The 21,488-nt window shown below is 36.3% G+C and overlaps 1 protein-coding gene across 1 annotated transcript in view; it reads right to left on the bottom strand.

Annotated features, from left to right (window-relative positions):
* Positions 1-21,488, bottom strand: part of DBN1 (drebrin 1) — a 1,456,369-nt gene that overhangs the window by 893,061 nt on the left and 541,820 nt on the right. The window contains 1 exon segment of the mRNA XM_044069321.1: positions 11,599-11,683. Coding sequence (XP_043925256.1) covers positions 11,599-11,683 — 85 coding nt within the window.

Genomic DNA, 21,488 nt, shown 5'->3' with positions numbered 1-21,488 from the left:
AAATATTTGAGCAACAGTACAATATTTTTATACAAACAGCTTATTCTGACAAAGATGCACACACCAAGGCATTCATTTTGCTAAACTTATCTGGGTCAGAGGCCACTGAAAGACCGTGTTCATTTGTGTATGCACCAGCAGTATATGAAGGAGAAAGGGAAAACCATCATATTGTTTGTTGTACAGGCTGAATCAAGGGGAGACCCTGAGTGTTTGAAATGCAAATTCAGGGAAATGTGCAAAACCCAGACAAATGTTACATTAGAGAGGAATTTGTTTTACACAAGAGATCAAAACCCAGGAGCAACTTTTGCAGCTTATATTACTGACCTGAGAAACAAAGCTAAAATGTGTAGGTTTGGTGAGTTAATAAAAGACAGGCTTGTGTGTGGTATTAACAGTGCTGCAGCAAGAAAGATTTTGCATCGTGACAGTGACTTAACACTGACCAAATCTATTGAGATTTGTCAAATCCTTGAAGTTACAGAAAGGCACACAAGTATGCTTGCAAGCGATAAAAGCATGGTTTCAGCAGGTTCCAGAGCAAGTGTAGACAGTAGTATGCAACATGTGGCTAGTAGAAGCAGGCCCAAGCACATGGCAGCTGTAACCGCTGCGAATGTGGCAAGTAAAGCCCATAGTTTTCCAGCAAGTTCTAAGAGGTTCAGTGAGAAGGACATGCTCAGTGCAGTACAAGGGTGAGTCAGCAAAACCCAAATCAAGCTTAACTGTCACAACTGTGCTGCCAGTCGAGTCTAAAAGAGAAAAGTGCTTAGCATTTGGTCAGCAATGCCACAAGTGTAAAAAATGGAATCATTTTCAAAAGCTTTGCAAATCTACTAAACCTCACACAGTTATAAAGAAACGTCACTTAAAAAAGCAAGTTGATCATATAGAGAGCTGCAACCCTACCTTCTACATAGATGGTATGTGAAAAGGTTGATGCAGTAAATTTTTCAGCAAAGAACAAAGTGTTTTTTACTGTCCAGATCAATGGTAAATCCACCAAGCTCAAAGTAGACACTGGTTCAAAGTGTAATGTTATGTCAGCAGACACATTTGCTAAGGTGAGAGCTGGTGAGCAACTTAATGTGGCCAGTTATGCGAAACTTGCTGCTTATGGAGGTGAAGAAATTCAATCCAAAGGCTCAGTAGTGCTTTCATATTATTTGGCTAGGAACTGCTACAGCTTACTATTCTATGTAGTCCGAGGACCTGCTATTACTGGGTCTCAGAGATGGTTTGAAAATTAATTTGTTTTCCTTTACCAAAGAAGTTCATCATATAAGCACGTCTCTGTTCTAATTTTACTGAAGCTATTTTCTCAGAGTATGCTGATGTTTTCCATGACAAATTAGGCAAACTTCCAGTTGTGTATTTTATGAAGTTAGACCCAGAAATCAGTCCAGTGGTCAGATCAGCAAGAAAAGTTCTGATAGCTACGCAGGATAAAGTCAAAGCTCAGTTGGATAAAATGGTACAGCAAGGTGTAATTTGTCCAGTTACAGAACCAACTGAATGGGTGTTGTCCATGGTAGCAGCCCACAAAAAAGGCTCAGATGAAATCAGAATATGCATTGACCTAACAGATTTGAACAAAGCATTAAAGAGACTACATCATCCTATGTGTACAGTCGAGGAAGTCGCATCCTTAATACCAAATGCCACTATTTTTTTCTGTCTTGGATGCAAAAAGTTCATTTTGGCACGTGATGCCTGACAGCAAATCTTCACTACTGACTACTTTCAGTATCCCATTTGGAATAAATTCTGCAAGTGAAATCTTTCACCGTGCAATGGAGAAAATTTTTTCAGGTTATCCTTGTGCCATAATAGTAGATGAGTTATTGGTTGGAGGCAATGGTGAAGCAGAGCATGACAGAAACCTTACGAAAGTTCTAGACAGAGCATGTGAAGTGAACTTGAAGCTCAATCCTCTGAATTTCAAATTCAGACTACCAGAAGTTACATATGTAGGTCATTTGTGACCAGACCTGTCCAAGCAAACAGCCACTCTAGAAATGCCAGCACTGGATAATCTTCAGGCTCTACAGCATTTTCTTGGTATGGTCAACTATTCAGGCAAGTTTATACTAGACTTTAGGGAGTTGACAGCACCTTTGAGAGAGCTCATGCACAAAAGTGTTACATGGTCTTGGTTGGAACAGCACCAGAGAGCATTTGAAGAACTTAAGCAGAAATATGCCACCCCACCTAAATTAAGATACTATGATGTCAATAAACCAGTAACTCTTTCCTGTGATGCTTCAAAATTTGATCTTGGTGCAGTTAGTCTTCAAGAAGGCAGACCAGTAGTCTGTGCATCTAGAACTCTTACCCAAACTGAACTGCAATATGATCAAACTGAGAAAGAACTTTTGGCAATAGTATTTGCATTTTCAGAGTTTCATGATTATATTTGTGGTCGAGCTATTCAGACAAACTGATCACCAACTTCTAGTCACTATTTTAAAGAATCCTGTGCATTCAGCTCCACCGAGATTACAAAGAATGATGCTCAGATTGCAAAAGTACAACTTCAAAATGGTCTATACAAACGGCAAACTTCTTTATCTGGCTGATACCTTATCCAGATTGCCCAGAAATACAATGGAACAGTTTAATGTAAAGAATTTTGACTATGCTGTCATGGAAGTGCATAACTTTTCTACCACGAGACTTGATGAGATCATACAAAAAGACTGATCCAGTTTTGCAAAAGCTGAACTACTTCATTAATGTTGGATGGCTGCCAAAGCAATCTAGTGTACCGTCTTAAGTGTAAACTTATTTTCCTTACATTAATGAGATATTGATGGAAGATGGCATTATTTTCAAAGGTCCTAAAATTGTTGTTCCTGCTTCCTTACAATGTGAATATATACAGATTATGCATCACGGTCACCCAGGTTCCAAATCTACCAAAAGAATGGTAACAGGACTATTATTTTGGCCTCTTCTAGCAAAAGATCCTGATAAATAATTTCTCCTTCTTCAGTATGCAATAGTACTAAACCATATTTGCATAAAGTACCACTTCAGCTAAGTCAAGTTCCTGAGCTACCTTGGTCAACAGTAGCCACTGATATATTCGAGTGGAACAATCAGTATTACTTAGCGCTGGTAGACTCTTATTCAAACTGGTTTGATATCAATTTACTACCTAACCCAACATCCACTGCTGTTATCACCAAGGTGAAACATCATTTCTCAGTTCATGGTGGTCCACACAAACTTATTTCTGACAATGCTACCCAATTTACCACTCAGTTGTTTCAGAAATGTGCAAAAGAATGAGACTGTGTACATGTTACTAGTAGTCCAGAATGCCCACAGTCAAATGGACTAGCTGAACGTGCAGTACAGAGTGCAAAGCAATTACTAGAGAAGTCAGAGAGTGACAATACTGATGTCTTTTTGAATTTACTCAACCTCATGATGATGTACTTGGCTCACCTGCTCAGGCACTTCTACCCAGGCAAACCAGAACAACCTTGCCCATCAGTTCCAGTTTGTTGAGGCCTAAAGCAAATTAGAGAACAATCAAAGCCCAACTATTCAGAAAACATGCTTTCCAGAAGTCCAGCTATGACAAATCAAGCAGACTTCTTTGGCCATTTAAAGGAGGAGAGACAGTGAGGATACAAATGGCGAAAGGTTTCGACGGGATTGGTCAAGTAACAGGTATATGTGCCGTGCCAAGATCCTACTTCGTAGAATCTAAGGGTGTGGAGTACAGGAGAAATTGCAGACTATGGATCTCAGAGCAATCCAGACAATGTTCCTATTGCAGAACATGTCTTAACTTCTACTTCCGTTCCTAATGATGTTCCTGATGTCCCCAAAGTTGAATATTCAGCAGAGACAGTCCCAGTTGCTAGACCTAGTGTGAAATATATGGCAACCTGGACATAACTGTCTATATGCATTTAGTTCTGTATAACTACATGTCAAAGTATTATTTGGATCAACTGCATGTCAATTAATGTCATCAATAACACACGACTCATTTCTCAAAGAGGGAGGATGTAGAATACTGTGTGTTGTACCTATAAGAAGTGTTTCCAAGGACAGCATGTCCATATAAATAGCAAGCACGTGCTACCTTCAGTGCCATTTTGAGAGTGAAGCCAGAGTGTGAGCATATAAGAATGTGATAGCTAGTTTGTTTATAATTTTACCTAAGTTAAAGTAATTAAGCCTCAATCCTGACATGTTTGTACATAATAAAGCTGCTTGAACAGAACCCACAGAAGTTTGTCCGTTTTATCCTGACCAGACGAGCGACAGTTACCTCCCTCTAACCACAAATATCTCCCAATACTTTGTTTATCCATAACCACCTTAACAACTCCATTGAGCAAGTTAACTTTTTCAGATACCCTCGCCTTTGCATTTGCCTAGACCCCTCACTTAACTTCCACCTGCTTCTCGACATTATCTGGAAAAAGATAAAACTCCATGTCCTTCTGAGCTAACAAAATCTCCACTTTCTTCTCTAGATCAATCAAGAATGCTTTAGGCAAAGGCACTCTCCTAGCTCAACTTGAATACTGCTTTCCACTATTAGCAGCTGCCTCCAAAAGAAACTGCTCCACCACTGAAACAGCTTCAAACTATCTGCTGCTTCATCACATCCTCCCCATGGCATGAATACCTCTGTCTAACACTTGACAAAGCTAACTGGCTTCTTGTACAATGAGCTAATCTACTTCTCAGCTTTACAGACTCCTTAGAAAGAATTCCTGACCACCGCTTGCCTTTGCCTTGTTTAAGCATGTTCCTTCACACAATCTAGGAAGGCGTAGACTCTTAGGATGACTCCTGCAAGGCTCAAAACTAAACTTTGTTACACTGCCCATTCTTGGCCAGAAACTCAGGAAAGTTTGCTCTTCCTCTTTCACAGACCTTTGTACTTGCTCTTCTTTTTGGTCACATCATTGATTTAAAGTCCTAAATGAGTGCAATTGCTTCTCCTCAGGTCAAATTACCTAATCTAAATTCTTTTGCTACACCATACAACTATACATATCACCCCCATTAGATTACTTGCTCATCTGTAAACATTGTATATAAATTGCATTTTGCTGGCTTGCTTTCTTTTGGTAAACACTTTCGTTGTGTGCTAAACTCTAGCTTGTATAATCAGTTTTCTCATGTGTTTGCCCTTTTACATAGTTGACTACGATTTCCTTGCTACCATTTGGCTTTGCTTTGTATTTCTGCTCAATTGACTCTTAAAGTTTATTTAATTCTCATTTAGTGTAATTTTATTGGGTCAATTTGTACCTTTTCCAGGCTGAGACTGAAACTGATCCACTGGGATAAGTGCTCCAGCCCTGGCCACCAAACTGAGTAAATAAATCCCATTTTGTTACAGCCCACTCACACTGTGCTGCATAACTGTGTTTTAAGTGTGACAATCACATGATGACCTTCACCCGAATTCATCATCTTCACATTGTCTGGATCTACTAAGCCTAGTCTGTAATTTATTATTGGCTCCCATAGTCTCCCAATAGCTTTGTACTCTTTATAATAAATCCTTATTAGTGCTTCTCGACCCACTATGCTAGTTTTACACCTAAATAAAAGAATATACATTCATTTGATTGGCCGGTGGATGGTCGACCAGAATATGTTCGAAAGCAGTGCGGCAAAACCTCATAAATGCGAACGCAATTGTTGTGAATAGCAAAACACCCCTTCTGACCCATGGTAGCACTTGTTTAAGTGGTAGAGCGGTCGGAAATGTTGCATTCGGTGTTTTGTATGACATTCCGACCGTTCAGCAAGGGGAAATTTGGTAATAACACTCTGTGTTATGCCCGATCGAGCAATGTTAGCTTGATCAAATGAATGTATTCCAAATAAAAGTATACCTACAATTCCACGTGACCACACAGATGATAGTGTTGACAGTAGACTACTGCTTGTTGTCCATGCACCTATCTATACTCAATATAAATATAGATTTTGGGGGAGTCTTACTCTATCTTGAGCAGGACCCTCGGAAAGAGTGGAAGGGGAGGGAAGTGTAGATAAACATCCGCTTCCAAGAAAAAGATAGGGTGTCCACCTTCAAAGTCAGAGGACTTGGGACTCTGTTACAAAAAACTGGAAGTTGGCCATTTAGAGGAGAGACAAAAAGATCTACCGGAGGAGTACCCCAATGATTAATAATGTCCAGAAACACATCTCTGTGAAGCATCCATTCATGAGCCTGTGTTTTGGACCTGCTCAAAGAGTCTGCCACTATATTTTGCTCTGAAGGAATGTATACAGCCTGAAGAGTCACTTGATAACTAGATCACAAACTTGAAGAGCTGGCCTGCAAAGAAGGTAGGGCCATGCCCCCTCCCCGCCCCCCACCTTGCTTGTTGATGCATCATATCACTGGGGTATTGTCTGTAAAGACTGCGACAGGCTCTGGAAGAAAAAGGGAATGAAAGGTCTGAAGGGTGAAAAGGAGAGCTCTCATCTCCTTGATATTGATGTGGTCTGATCTCTGATAAGAGGGCCAGGCAGCCTAGACCTTAAGAGGACTGAAAAAAGGGTCCCTACCCCAGGTCTGAGGCATCCAAAAAAAGTTCCCGAGAGGGAACTAGGGGCTGAAAAGGAAGTCCTGGGTTGAGAGACCGCTAATGAATCCACCACTGAAGCTCAAGCTTGAAGCACGGAAGAAGAGGGCTTATAAGATCTACAAGATGACGGTGTTGGAGCCAAACTGACTTTAGGAATCACTATAGTTTTCTCATATGAAGCCCGGTAAGAGGCACCATAGGAATGGTGGAAGCCATGAAGCCTAGTGCCCTTAGAAACTCCGTAGTTGTAACTGAAACCTGAGGAAGAAGAGAAGCAGTCTTGGGCGGAGACAAGGAAGCCAGCACAGGGATGATCTGGAGCTTGCAACTAAGAAACACATGACCCTCAGAAGGAACCATGACTGATTACTGGGGAATGCTGAAGCAAGGTCTCAGGGGAGGAAGCCTGAATGAGTAGCTTGTCCAGATAAGGAAAGACTTAAAAACTTCTCATTCTACAAAAAGCAATCACAGGAGCAAGGCGTTTGGTGAAAAACCCTGGGGTAGTAGAAAAGCCAAAGAACAAAGCAGAGAACTGAGAATGCAAGGAAGAAACAGAGGAACATAAAAGCTTCCTGAAAAAGAGATACATTGGGATGTGAAGATAAGTATCCCTGAGATCCAGGGAGACCAAAAAAGCCTGAAGAAGAGGAGGAAACAGGGTCCGAAGGGATAACATCTGAATGGAAGGGACCTTCACAAAGATGTTGAGCTGAGAGAGGTTTATAATGGGTTTCCAGGTCCCTTCCTTCTGGGAACCAGGAGCATTCTGGAATAAAATCTCTTCCCCTCCTGGTAAGGGGCACACCTTGAATGGTGCCTTGTGCCAGAAGGCACTGGAGTAGTTCTGGGAAAAAATGAAGATGTTCCTGAGGGGGTTGAGGGATGCCCAGAAAAGGAGAAAGGGATTTTCATACTATGAAGTATCAGACAGATGATGGACAAAACCCAAGAGTTTTGAGTGATCCCTAATCAACTGGGAAAGGACAGGGAAAAGTGGGTTTCTGAGAAGTGCGAGTCTGAGTAGATTTAGCAGGAGGAACCCGCCCAGAACACTTCTTACGTTTGGGAGGAGGGCAAGGTTGTCTGTGAACAAAAGCAGGTTTAGATGGATAATCTCTGGAATTTAGGAATAGGAGAAACAAAAATATACTTCAGTTTCTGCAAGGTCTTACCCTTATCCTGCAGAGACTTAAAAATCTCAGCAGCTGCAGAACCAAACAGACTCTTATTATCGAAAGGCGCATCCAACAGTTTAGTCTTATTATTATCAGGTAATGGCTGGATACGAAGGTAGGAATATGGCACTGCATCGAGAGAGTTGGCGATAGTTAACACAATACCCTGACTCCATGCAGAAAAAAATGGGAAAAAGGTGACAGATAATGATGACAACAATCTAACATCTCAAAACAGAACCAAGAGCAGCAACTCTACGCAAGTAGAAACTTGCAGTTCAAAGCAGAAAAGGATGACGAAACAGTGGGAAGTGCAAGAAACAAGGAAAGAATGGGATTTTGGATGCAGATCCTTAAGTAGAACAACACAGAATATTATATTCATAAAATAGCAGAAAGTATTCTAAGAACTAAACTAATATGGGAAAACAGAAAGGAGATTCTGATGACAAGGATGACTGCAATTAGGGATACAGACAATAGGCAAGAAGGGGCTGGAATTTATTGCAGAACATTGGCATAAGAACCAAGGTGTTGGGAACAAATAATTAGAGAGGGGAACGGTAACAAAAAGGGAAGAGGGCAATAATTTATTTGGACTGCAGGCTAGAGATTGTCGTCCCTATCAAGGGTTTACATCAGAGTTTAGGTAAAGAGAAAGAAATAGAGGGATCCTAACTGAAAGACCAGCACCGGTAGAATTTTTAGTGGAATCTAAAACAGAACCTGCTGTTAAAAAAGGAATAGTTAGTAGAGCATATAAAATAATGCATGACAACTATAAGAAATCAATCACAGGAGATTAGAAAGGATTAGGAAAAGAGACTGGATCAGCAATTCACAAAGAAACAATGAGGAGATATATGTATGTCTTCCAAATATGCAACAAAGTCTAGAAGATTAAAGATCTTTAAGTGGAAGAAGTTTACATAGGTATCTTTATACCCCAAGCAGACTCCAGAGAATTTTTCCTCAGGCAGACAGCAAATGTCGGAAGTGTAATGGGGAACAAAGAGGTAACTGGGAACATATTTTCTGGGAATGTAATGAGTTTGCAGACTTTAAAGATTCCTTGCAGACTACTGTATCATAGATACTGGGTCAGCAAACTGGTGTAACTATGGAAATTATTTTTTTTGAGCTATGATACAGAATCGGAATTGCCTAGAAACAGTAAAGGCCTTGTTGAGTCTAATAATGGTGGCTGTGAAATGCAGTTACTAGAAAAAGTAAACCAAAGTCTAAACCAACTGTACTAGAAGTACTGGATATAGTAACAGAGATAAAGCAACTGGAATTGGTATCTTTAGAAAAGGATAGGAGCAAATTAAATGGGAAAAATGGGAAGTATAGGAACAATATGTCCAGAGGAGGAAATGAGATTTAAAAGAAGGCAGAATTTGAATGAGCTGTGTAACGTCTGACTGACAATGACTGGACAGATAAGAGATGTGTAATGTTTGCAACTAAAATGTCAACACAGTTTGTGATGTATAATGTTTGCAACTAAAATTATGTCAACAAGGTTTGTTTTCATTTATATAAATGCATGATTGCCTATGTCATACATGAAAATTTAATAAAGATTTGTCTTGTTTAAAAAAAAAAAACAGCAGCTCTATAGGAGGCATCAGCTGCATCATAACTATACTTAATCGAGTAGAGAACTACCTGAGAAGTACAGCCCAGTAAATAGAGGGCCAAGGCCTTCCCTTCAGAATCAGGAAGGTCTGAGAGAGAAGAGCTAAAACATATCTGGTCATATGGGTCTGGTAATTAATATCACAAAAAGATGACGCCAGTATACACCTTCTTGCACAGCCGTTCCATAGCTCTAATGTTCTTGTCTGAAAGAAGTAGTTTGGTAGAAGGCAAAAGAAAGCTTCGAGGGTTTGTCAGAAGAGACTGATGCTACAGAAGGATATTTCTAGAGAAACTTACTCATCACACACCTTGTAAAATCTATCAGGTTTCATAGGGGCTGGAAGTTGAGAATCTGGGGCCACAGAAGCTGCTGAAAAAGTATCTAAAAGGGCAGCCAAGACAGAAGGGACAGCAGAAGGCTTAGTAGACTCCATCTGGAAGAGCTCAATGTCTCTTGAGAATGTCAGAAACCAGAGAACAGTCCCATTTAAAAAATTTCATCATCAAGAAATAGTATTCACAAAGGAGTGTTCTTCAAAAGGACAATCTGGCTAATAAGTCTTCCTCCTTAAAACCATAATCTAAGGGAGAAAGGATCTGATAGGAATATGCCAAAGACTCTTCCCCAGAATCCAATTCCTCTTCAGAAGAGTCCTGCTCTCTGGGCCTCTCTAGTGGGGTAGAGGACCAATGGGGAGCAGGTACAGAAACTGCTTGTGGAGGCTTCAAAGCCAGCAATGCATTAGATAACCCCTGGGTACAATCCTGCCATTGGAAAAACATGCTTGGATTTTGTTATTTCTTTTGAGGAACATCTGCCATAAACACCCTAGAAGGTTCAGACCCTTGCCTACATTCAACTAACGAAGCAGGAATCTCCTCCCAAACAAGGATCGGCGGAATCCACCTCGGTTCCTCTGAAATAATCATCTGAGGTTCCCCTTCAACATCCACAGCAAAGATCTGCAGAGCCTCTGAGGACGTGCAAGAGGTCCAATCCATGCCAGACTCAGATAAGGTCATGGCAGAGGAATCTGGCCTAACAATCAGGCAATTTTCTGGGCTTTCACCAGGCATGAGAGAGGCATGTCCGGGAGAGGCAAGACTGCAGCCGAATCAGAACTTAGCTTTTTGGCCTTTTTCTTGGCAGGCAACTGACCTTCGGGACAGTAAGATTCAGCCATAGCACCCTGTAACAGCAATTTAAAATGTTGGTTCTCCAGGTAAATGGACAAGGAGAGAGAACTACATAGGGTCTTAGGGACAAACACTTGGCAGACAGAACATGTCTGTATGGTCATGAGAAGCACCCAAACTGAAGAAACACTGCTCATGACAATCCTTATGGAGAATCTGCCTCCCACTCTGACATTTTCCCTTTCTGGATGACATGTAAGCAAACAAAATTACAAAAGGAAGAAATACAAGAAGAAATCCCAACAGGCAGTTACCCAATACATGTCTCAGTAATCAGCAAAAAAGGAGCATTCAGACTAACTATCAATGATGGTGATCGGACTGGTGGCAAAGTAGTTCTGAGTCATATACATTCATACATCATCTTTATGTCCTATACCTTGGGCAGGAACATACACATGACATACGACATCTATAAAATGCTAAGGCTTTGGTATACTGGCCATACAATTTGGCTACCTATGGCAGGGAATCCCTTTAATAATGAATACTGCAACAGTAACATGGAAGGACGTCTGTACAGTACTGACAGTTTTAGAAGACTACAATTTCATTACTCAATATGGAATAAAAACAGTGCAACAAACAGGATAAATAAATCGATACATACAACATACAGCAAGCACAATCCCCTCCAAAACCTTAGTTTTGTGCTTATGCTTAATGGCCTTAACCATCACCTTATTCATCTTCTGCCTGGAGACATAATATGACTTCCATGTACTGCTGCACAGACAGAACCCAGACAGTGAACAGTCTTACACTTATCCTCCCCCTCTCAAAAAAAAAAAAAAAAAAAAAATGTTCTACCACAGCAGATTACTAACCATCTATAAAACAGCTTCCTGGAGAATGTGCAAATCTGTTAGTATTGAAATACCTCTTAATATTACAACTCTAAATTCTTGCACAGCTCAGAAGGTTCAAAACTAAAATGATAAAAGTATGACATCTGTTCTGTGCCATATTTCTACGGTACTACAAAATGTCAGCACTGATGCTTACCTGCAAGAATTCAGCAATAGTGGCGACGTGACTAGCACAGGCACATTTTCGAGCATCTGGCACATCCTCCCCCACCTGTGAGTACAAGAACAGCAAAGTTACAGACATGGTCTCCTTCTCTGCCTACATCAGACACTAATCTGTGAAGTCATGGTTACATCAGTAAGCCTTTGCTAACAGGAATGTAAAAAGACACAATATTATGACCCTTGGATGACCAGGGCAGTTTCAGTGGGTTGGATAGCAGTGCTTACAGTTGCATTTTTTTTAAATTACTCACCCTTCCAAAAGTAGCACCAAAAGAGCTATTATCCTTCCATTACCTGCCCCTCCTACAATGTCCCAACTTCACCTAATCAGCATCTGACTTGTAGTCAATCTCTTTGGGCACAAACCTGACAGCAAGATTTGAAACAGTTAGATTTAGAACCTGGGCTAGATTCTGATGGCACTGTTAGTAAAGATGTCACAGTGTGATTTTTCAGAGAGAGAGAAAAAGAAACCTGTCAGTATAGGTCACTGATGTAAGGACAACCATCCACAGATGGTAAAGTATCCCATACTGCATAGTGCCTGTGTCCAATAAAATTCCAGCCAGATACATCAACCCTTCTCTCATATGGGCAAGTGGGTATATTTCAGTGTGTGCATGCATATGCGTGCATGTGAATGCGTGTGTGTCTGTGTGCAAATAAATAAAATCCATGTTACTCTACAGTACATACTCAACCTTTTTGCCTCCACTTCAAAAATCTTATACGACAATATATATATTTTGTTTTGCTCAAAAATTTAATTTTCAATTAAAATAACATTTACATAATATTTTTAAATATGATTTTAAACTATATACAATATTTACAACAGCCTGACTTTCAACTATATACACTGTATGTTATTAAATATAGAATTAACAGATCAGTTATCAGCGATATTATTATTGCAGTGTGTCCAACAAAGATACAACTTTCTTCCAAGGATTATTTACCAATGGCCTGGGATATATTCGTAGTTCTTTTATTTTTATTTCCATCGATGCAGTTGTCTTCAGTAAAGTGTAGAATTCTTCCAAGGTCGGGGGTGTATTTGAATTCCACCTTATGCTTATGCATTTTCTAGATATAGCAAGTGTTGTCCATAACAAATGCATATTTGTCTTATTCAGGTCGGGACCTTCATTTTCATTTAGTATAATCAATGCTTTAGTTAAGGTAAAGGATTCATTAAATAAAGCTTGTAAAAAATGATTCCATTCCAATATGATTTAATTTTATTACATTCATAAAAAATATGAATCCAGTCTGCTTTATTTGACTTTTCACACCTCCAGCAAAAACCATTTGTAGTAGTACTGATCCTTTTAATTCTATGCGGTGTTAAAAATGCTCTATGTAAGTATTTCCAGTTAAATAATTTCCAATACTGTGTGTTAGAGGTGTAATTAACTGATAGTAAGATGTTCGTTTTAATTTCTTCTGTTAACTGTAATGACTGACCTTTTGTTAAGAACTGCCAGTATGATGGTTTGGGAATTGTTTTATATGTTATTAACTCTTTATATAGATTTGAAATGGAATTTTTCTTTTCACAACTATTATATATAAATTCATATAGAAAACTTATTAGATTTGGAATATCCTTAACTGAGGAATTATTAATTAATCTGCATAAATCTTGAGTGTACATTAGAATGCTTTGTAGGGTTAAACCAGTCCTGTGTTGGAATATTGTAAGTAGTTTTTATCATAAGTATGTCTAAAACATTTACTTTAATTTATTTACATACTGAAACCAGCATAAGAATCCATTTTGTTCCCAGGAGGTTATTGTTTCCCTATATATTTTGTGAGGAAAGTTCTTAGTGATGGTAAATGGGGTTAAAAGATCAAATCAAAGTTTTAGATCTATGTTTGCGTTAAGTTTCCTAAAGGAACTGATGTAATGATTAATCAGTGATGTTTTAGAAGGTTTTGTTATATTATATTGTATACTTATGCATAGTATGTAACAAGGTTTGTTTGATTTGTCTAATATTAAAATTTTTTTAAAAGATTAAATTAATTTGTTAATATAGCCGTTGTTAATTCTTTCCAGTTGGCAAAATAATTTGGGTTTATCCAGTCTATTGTAGTTTTAAGCACAGATGCTTTTATATAAGTTTCTATTTCTGGGAAGTTCAATCCTCCTTGTTTCCAGGGTCTAATGTGATGAGTTAGAGCTACTCTATTCTTTTTGGAATACCATAAAAATTTAATTAAACATGAGTTTATTTCTTTAAGAATGAATCTTTCAGGAATTAACTGTATTGCTAATGCTGCATATAGTACTTTTGGCAATAAGATAATTTTTATTAATAGCAATCTGTCTTCAAAAGTTAATATAATTTTGTTCCACTTTTCTCTATATATTTTTGTTTCAATAATGTTTTTATAATGTATTAATATTGTTTCGTTTACACTTTTGATTAACATAATTCCTAAATAATTTAGCGTAAGTTCATGTTTTCCTATGATGGATTTATCTGAAACTTGTAGTTTTTTTTTTCTTATTTAAAAATAGAAATTTTGATTTTGATCTATTAAAGTGTAGACCTGAAATCTTATAAAATTTCTCCATTACTTCTTCTAGCTCTCCTATATGACTCTCTGGAGTTTGATGGGGTTAATACAATATCATCAGCAAAAAGCATTATTTTAGATATGTACTGGTCATAGACTTCTATTCCTTTTATTCTTGGATTATTGCATATTATTTCTGCAAGTATTTCTATAGCCAAAGCAAATAAAATAGGAAAAAGGGGGCATCATTTCTTTATATGGATAGATTTTGAAGTGAAAGGACCTAATTTAATGTAGGCCAAGTTATTAATATATATGTTTTTTAGTAATAAGATGAAGGGGGGAGGAAATTCAAATAATGCTAAAGTTTTAAATAGTTATTCCCAGGTGAGGAAATCAAAGGCTTTTTCTATGTCTAATCCAATTACAAGTGTTTCCCTATCTTCTTTATTCACATAATCTATAAGAGTAAGTATTCTTTTAATATTATCATGTGTGTGCCTGTTATTTATAAATCCAGTCTGATCATTAATTGTCTTTGAAAGTGGGATTTTCATTCTGTTAGCTAGGATTGACATCAATATTTTGTAATCATTATTCAGTAATGATATAGGTCTGTATGAGGTGCAAAGGTCTAGTGGTTTATTATCTTTTAGAATTGGTGTTATGAGAGAATATTTCCATGAGGGAGGCATTTTTACTTATAACTGGACTTCTAGCAAAGTTTTATGAAAAAGAGAGATGACTGTTGAGGGGAAGAGTTTGTAAAGTTCGGTAATTATACCATCTATCCCTGGAGCTTTGTTGGATTTACTTTCTTTTATCTGGTCAACAATTTCTTTGTAGGATATAGGTTTTTGTAGGTCTAGTTTTTAAGTTTTCTGGAATTTTTTTTCATATTGATAAGGTTTGTACCCAAGTTTATTTGGTTGGTATCAAAATCTACTTTTTTGAAGTGTTCCATATAATGGAACCGAAATGCTTCAAGGATGTCTCCTATATCAGATACTTTTTTCCCTTTCTTTTCATGATATACACTACTGTTATTTGCTTTAGACTGTATTTTAATTCTTGTAGATAAGTTATGAAGATATCTGGGGGAGGTGGCTAATGAGTTTATTTTTAATTTTTCCAAGGCTAGACAAGTTTTGTTTGATAGAATTTAATTATATTTTTTATTTAATTCCTCTATTTCTTTTTTGACTTCAGGACAATTCTGATTTTTTTTTTTTTTTTTTAGATTTTGCTGTCAAAAGTCTGGTTTGCAAGTCTAATGATTCAGATTCCCACTCTCTAACTTTGTTTTTGTACCAGTTAAGGGTATTACCAAATAAATATGATTTTTAATGAGTCCCATACCATGACTCTACTGATTTCTGTTGTATTATTAATTTCACGAAATAACTGTAGTTCTGACAACATCCAGGGTCTGAATTCTTTAATTTTCGTGATATCTGATGGAATTCTAGTTAAGATTAAAGGTTTAAACTCTGTTTGGAGCTTCATTATCAGAGAGTCATGATCTGAGAAGGGGCATGAAACTATTGAGAAGTGGAGGATTTTTGTTTGCAAATCTTGAACTACGAATAATTTGTCTATTCTGGTTTACGTTCCAAACATATGGTCTTTATGGGAAAGTAAGGATTTATCATCTTTTACTTTAAAAGGGTCTATTAAATGAAATGAATCACTCCATCTTTTTAAGGATTTTGAAATAGTTGCTATGCGAAAAGACGTCTTGGTGGTTTCAGATACTTCTAAAGTACAATTAAAATCTCCTCCCAGTATAAGATTTCCTTCATAATTATTGAAAATAAAATCTAGGTATTTTTTTAACCGTTCCTGCTCCAATTCCTGGAAATCAATATAGATTAGCTAAAGTCCATATTCTGTTATCAAATTTAATTATAACAAACCCTAGACCTTCTTTGTCTTCATATTTATAAATAACTTTTGGAGTGATTATGTTTTTCTTCCAGAGAACTGATACTCCCTTTGTCTTTATTCTATAGGAGGATTGAGCTAAAACTGTATACTCCTTAGGACTCCAAATAAAGCTATTATTAGTCTTAAAATGCGTTTCCTGGAGAAATACTACTTGTGCCTTATTATGTTTAAATATTTTAGTAAGTTTTATCTTTTACTTGCATTATTTAAGCCATTAGTATTTATTAAGAATGTTAAATCCATTTCAAGTTACTGTTGGAAGAAACATTTTGCTTCTCTTTTTTTTTTATTTTGATTATAATAGTTATACCAAATTCTCTGATAACATTGAATGTTATTTTTGTGTGTGTAAACTTGGGAGTGCAATTTAATGTTCTTTCTTCTTTAAATACAAGCAGGGTAAAATTCTGGTCAGGCTTTAAAAAAACTACTTACATAAAACATTAATTAAGTATCAAATACAAGTAAATATGACTTTCCCATTAAAAATGGAATGAAAGTCTTTCTTAATCCAATAGATAAAGATAGATCTATTGGATTATCACTCATACCTTTAACCAACAATATCAACCGAGCTCCATATGTTAAATTATTAAATGGAGAATTTTCTTAAAAGAGATGTGAAATTATATATTATTCATTATTCTATAGTATTTTATATATCAGGATGGAATGTTCGTAGTGTAAACAAATATTATGTTGACTTAGAAAATATCCAAATTTAGTTACCCTTAATAGATCCCAAACATGTCAGATATGTCATTTCGGATAAATTAAATGCAACAGAGGAGTATACACTAAATAAGCCAACAACAAAAAGATTATTACTAAAATAATTTGACTAAAAGGACTCTGTAGGAGACAATGAGTGATTACCAATGAAATATGAATTTACTGTAGGTATACTGCCTTCCTTTACTTTCCCACTCTTCAACTCACCAACTTCAACTTACACTTATGAAAAGACAATGGCTTATCAGTGGTATCCTGACTCTGAGCAGAGGCACCCTACATTCTAATGTGCAGTGCTTTTACATATTTATAGATTTACAAAGCAGAGTCTAACAATGAACTATGACCACCCTGACAATTCCCACCCTGCATAGGACACCTCCTGGTTCCTGAATGTGTAATCACATCAGGTCTAGAATTAATGTGTAGGTACCCATATGGTAATCAAGACTTACCTTACGTAAGTATTAATCAAATGGTGTTTAGAGCATCTTAGGAGAGTTCTCGGGGCAGTTAGAATACTCTTAAGCTTCTCCTCCCTTAACCAAAACAGAGGTTTCCCTTTCCTTTCTTTCCCCTTGTTTTAAATCAGTACTAATAAAAATAATTCGGTAAACAGAAATAACATTCAGTGGACCGTCTTGTACATGACTCGCAGTCCATTAAACAAGTCAGTGACTAACATCACTCTAGTAAATAATATAAAGACAAATTAGAAATAATTTCCTAGCTCTTTAAATTTTCTGATAAACCAAAAAGTTAACAATAAGCTCTTTTTAACTAAAAGAGTTAAGCAGTTCAATTTTCCCTTGCATGTAAACATTTCTACTTATACTGTAGTGTCAACAGCTGTCTTTGAAATCTGTACAATACTTCACTTCTTCAAATCATTCCTTTTTCAATTCAGGTTTTGTTTTGTCAAAACGGCAACAATATTTCAAGGGCACAATTAATATTTAGACTGATGTTTCAAATAAATAACTTGTCAGTTGCCAATTGAATTAGTATAGTATGTATGGTTAGTGCAAATATAACATGTTGCAAAGGTAATATGTTTCTTTTTGTGTGCTCTAGAGACTGTCATATGCAAGTGACATATAATGTAGCATGTATAGAGCAGATAGCTTATGGATTCAGGTTGTTAAAATAAGTTATGCTTATTAATCAGGCAGTTTCATTTAAGTTCACAAGTAATTTGGGGACATTTCAGTTGAGTTTCCAGGAATGTGTAGTCCAATGTGAGTTATTTATAACGTATTTACAAGTTGTTCTATTAAGTTATCTAGTTTACCCTTCCTTAGATTATAATTTACTTTAATAACTAAACATTACTTTTTTATCTGCGAGGCTAAACACTTTGCAGATTCACAAAGTCCATAGAAACTGCCGCAGTTGCTTTCTGTTGCCATCACAACGTAAATATAGCAGTTCCTAATCAATGGGTATTAAAAAAAAAAAAAAAAAAAACTAAAATAGTTCACAAGGCTGATAGAATGTAAAGAAAGCTTCACTTCACACAAGCAACAGTACATTTTCCCCTCCTTTTATATATATTATGTTAATATTATAGGAAATAATTCAACTAACAGCATGTATGTAAATGAAACATTTCAGAGTTAAATCGCTAGCATGCCCCAATAACCCATTAAGCATAACAGTGTCCATCATAATCTAATAACTATTGTAATAACATCTAATTGTGTCCACTTTTCTTCATAAATATGTCACAATTCATTAAACAAAGTAGAGTCTAACATCCGTCTAACAAACATTATAAAGACAAATAATAGTAATATCCTAGCTCTTTAAACATCCTGATATCGCAAAATGTTGACAGTAAGCTATTTTAAATGGAAAACTAAAACATTTCAATACTTTCTTGTGAATACACATTTTTACTGGCAATATTGTACTTGAGGGCCTCACCAGATGCGCAGTAGCAAGCCCCGCCCAAAACCCTCCCCAGTGACATGTCATTCATGAATATGCATTCCCTCCGAATGTACAACAAAATGTAAAAAGAAAACAATAGTTTCACAAGGAGTCCTTACTAATTAATAGTGGAGTCCTTTATTTCATTCGGAGTTTACTTTTAATTTAAAACAAGCTGTGGGAACCATTTTGGTAACCATTTCCATTCCTGCATTCAGACCGACCACAGTGCTAAAATTTGCACTTATAAACTTAGTATAAGTAAACAAATAAATAAATGGGACAAAAACGCATACATCATGGGAATTTTCATCATTTGTAAAATTTATGTGACAAATAGTTATTAAACTAAAGCTGCATCGATGCGTTTTAAAGACAGACGAATGCAAGTTATTTGTTGATTACAGCTCTACTTCTGCTGCAAAAAGGAGCAGGGCAGCACAGGTACTGAATACTCTTTAAACATAGAATAAATAGTATTTGCCAATGATTTATTTAAAATACTAATAATAAATCCAAACAGATCCTCTCTACAAGTAATATTAAGGCACACATCATTTTAATACTTAAAATTTAACTTGATTGGTATGTTCCGCAAATTATATACCTACTACCTCTGTCACAATTGTTTTGAGAACAGGACCATCACAGGCCAGTTTCGTAATTTGGAGACTATTAACCAGTTGTGCATCAAGATGCACAGCCTGGGTCCACCGCAACTGTCAATCAATTCGGACACGCCCACTTCTGCGCAAAATGAACTGGTGAGGCCCTCAAGTACAATATCGCCTTTTTACTTGTACTGTAGTGTCAAAAACTGTCTTTGAAATCTATGCATTACTGCACTTCTTTCAAGTCATTCATTTTACAGTTCAGATTATATTTTGTCAAAATATCAATAGCATTTCAAGGGCACATTTAATGTTTAACCTGTATTTTAAATAAATAGCTATCAGTTGCCAAGTGAGTTTGTACAGAGTGTGAGGTAATGGCAAAATTAACATGTTGCAAAAAATATGCATCTTTTCATGCGCTCTAGAGACCGTCAATTTCAAGTAAAATATAAAATGTAACTTTTACAGTGCAGACAGCTTGTGGAATCAGCATCTTAAACTGAGTAATACTTTTTAATCAAGCAGCTACTTTTAAATGTACATGTAGGTTGGGAACATTTCAGTTGTGTTTCCAGGAATATGTAATCCTAATAGGATAAATCATAAAATATTTACAAATAATCCTATTATGTATTTATTTTACCTTGCTTAGGTTGTATTTCATTTTAATAACTAAACATTACTTTTTCTTATTATTTGTTATCTGTGAGGCTAAATGCACTTTGCAGGTTCACAGTGTCCTTAGAATATGACGCAATTGTTTACTGTTGCTATGGCAATGCAAATATAGTGGTTTCTGAGCAGTGCATGTTAAAAAAAAAAAAAAAAAAACGAAATAGCTCAGGAGGCAAATAAAATGTGAAGAAAGCTTCACTTCTCTTAACCAACAGTACATTTTCCCTCCTTTTTTATGTGTTTGTTAATACTAAAAGGAAATAATTCAAACGACATATGTACATGAAAGGAACATTTCAGAGTTAATCAAGAACATGTCCCCAAACTCAATATTCTAATAAATATTGTAATAACAATTAAGTTCACTATTCCAGTTAGTCTACCTTAAAACTAGATTTTATACTATTATTTATCTATGTATAGATAGTGAGTTATTAAATATATACAGACTGTATTAGTATAGTAAATAGAAGAGAATTTAGAAAGGGAAACAAGATGCAGTTAAAATAAATAATGAGAAAAGAGAGAAGAGAGAAAAGAGAACATTAAGAGAAAATACACATATACTATGTATGTTGATTTACAGTATAAATATTTTATGTGCTATATAATCCTCCTTCTGTGAAAGAAAAGTACCCTGTTTTACATACCTGAGGTAATGTGAAAACTCTCATGTGTCATCTATTTTCAAAAATATAAAGATTCCAGTAGTTAGTTACCTTTGTCTTAAAATTCCAAGCAGTAAAATTGGTCCTTTAAAGTAATGTTAAAACAATTCATATCATAGTAGATGCTTTGAGAGATTTGGCTGTAACAGTATCAGTCTTTTGCTGCTTCTTTTTTTTGATGTATGTCCAGACATTTGTTTCTTTTGTTCTCTTGAGAGAAGGTGACATCCAGTCCATATCTTCTGGTAAAGTAATCACATTATTAGTTTTAATAAATGAAGAGGCTTCCTCTAAGTCATTAAAAGTCCTCATGTCGTTGGCATACAGTATTCTTATCTTAGCTGGATATGCAAGTTGTGCCTTGATGTTATTTTGTTTCAGAAACTTTATCATTGACCACAATTTTTTCCTTTGTTCTATTATTCTAGATGAATAGTCGTTTTCAAATCTTATCAGGCTCTGTTTATATTTTAGAGGTGCCTTCCTCCAAGCAGATCAAAATCAGTTCCTTGTTCAAGTATGAAAGAAATTTGATAATTACTGACCTAGGAGGACAGTTTGAGTTAGTGGGAGATTTCCCAAGAGCTCTGTGCACCCTTTCAATGCCAAAGGAAAGTCCTTCTTTTAAATTTAAAAAATCAGAGATCCAGCTTGATAAAATGGAAATAATATCCTCACCTTCTGTGGTTTCAGGTAATCCAAAAATACTGATGTTATTTCTTCTCTCCCTATTTTCAGTTTTTTATCCCCTACT

This window comes from Protopterus annectens, chromosome 4.part0, assembly GCF_019279795.1.
Source record: "Protopterus annectens isolate FY-2018-M chromosome 4.part0, PAN1.0, whole genome shotgun sequence".
Lineage (NCBI taxonomy): Eukaryota > Metazoa > Chordata > Ceratodontiformes > Protopteridae > Protopterus > Protopterus annectens.
Note: the sequence above shows the minus strand (reverse complement) of the source record. Positions and strands in the feature narration are given on the sequence as shown.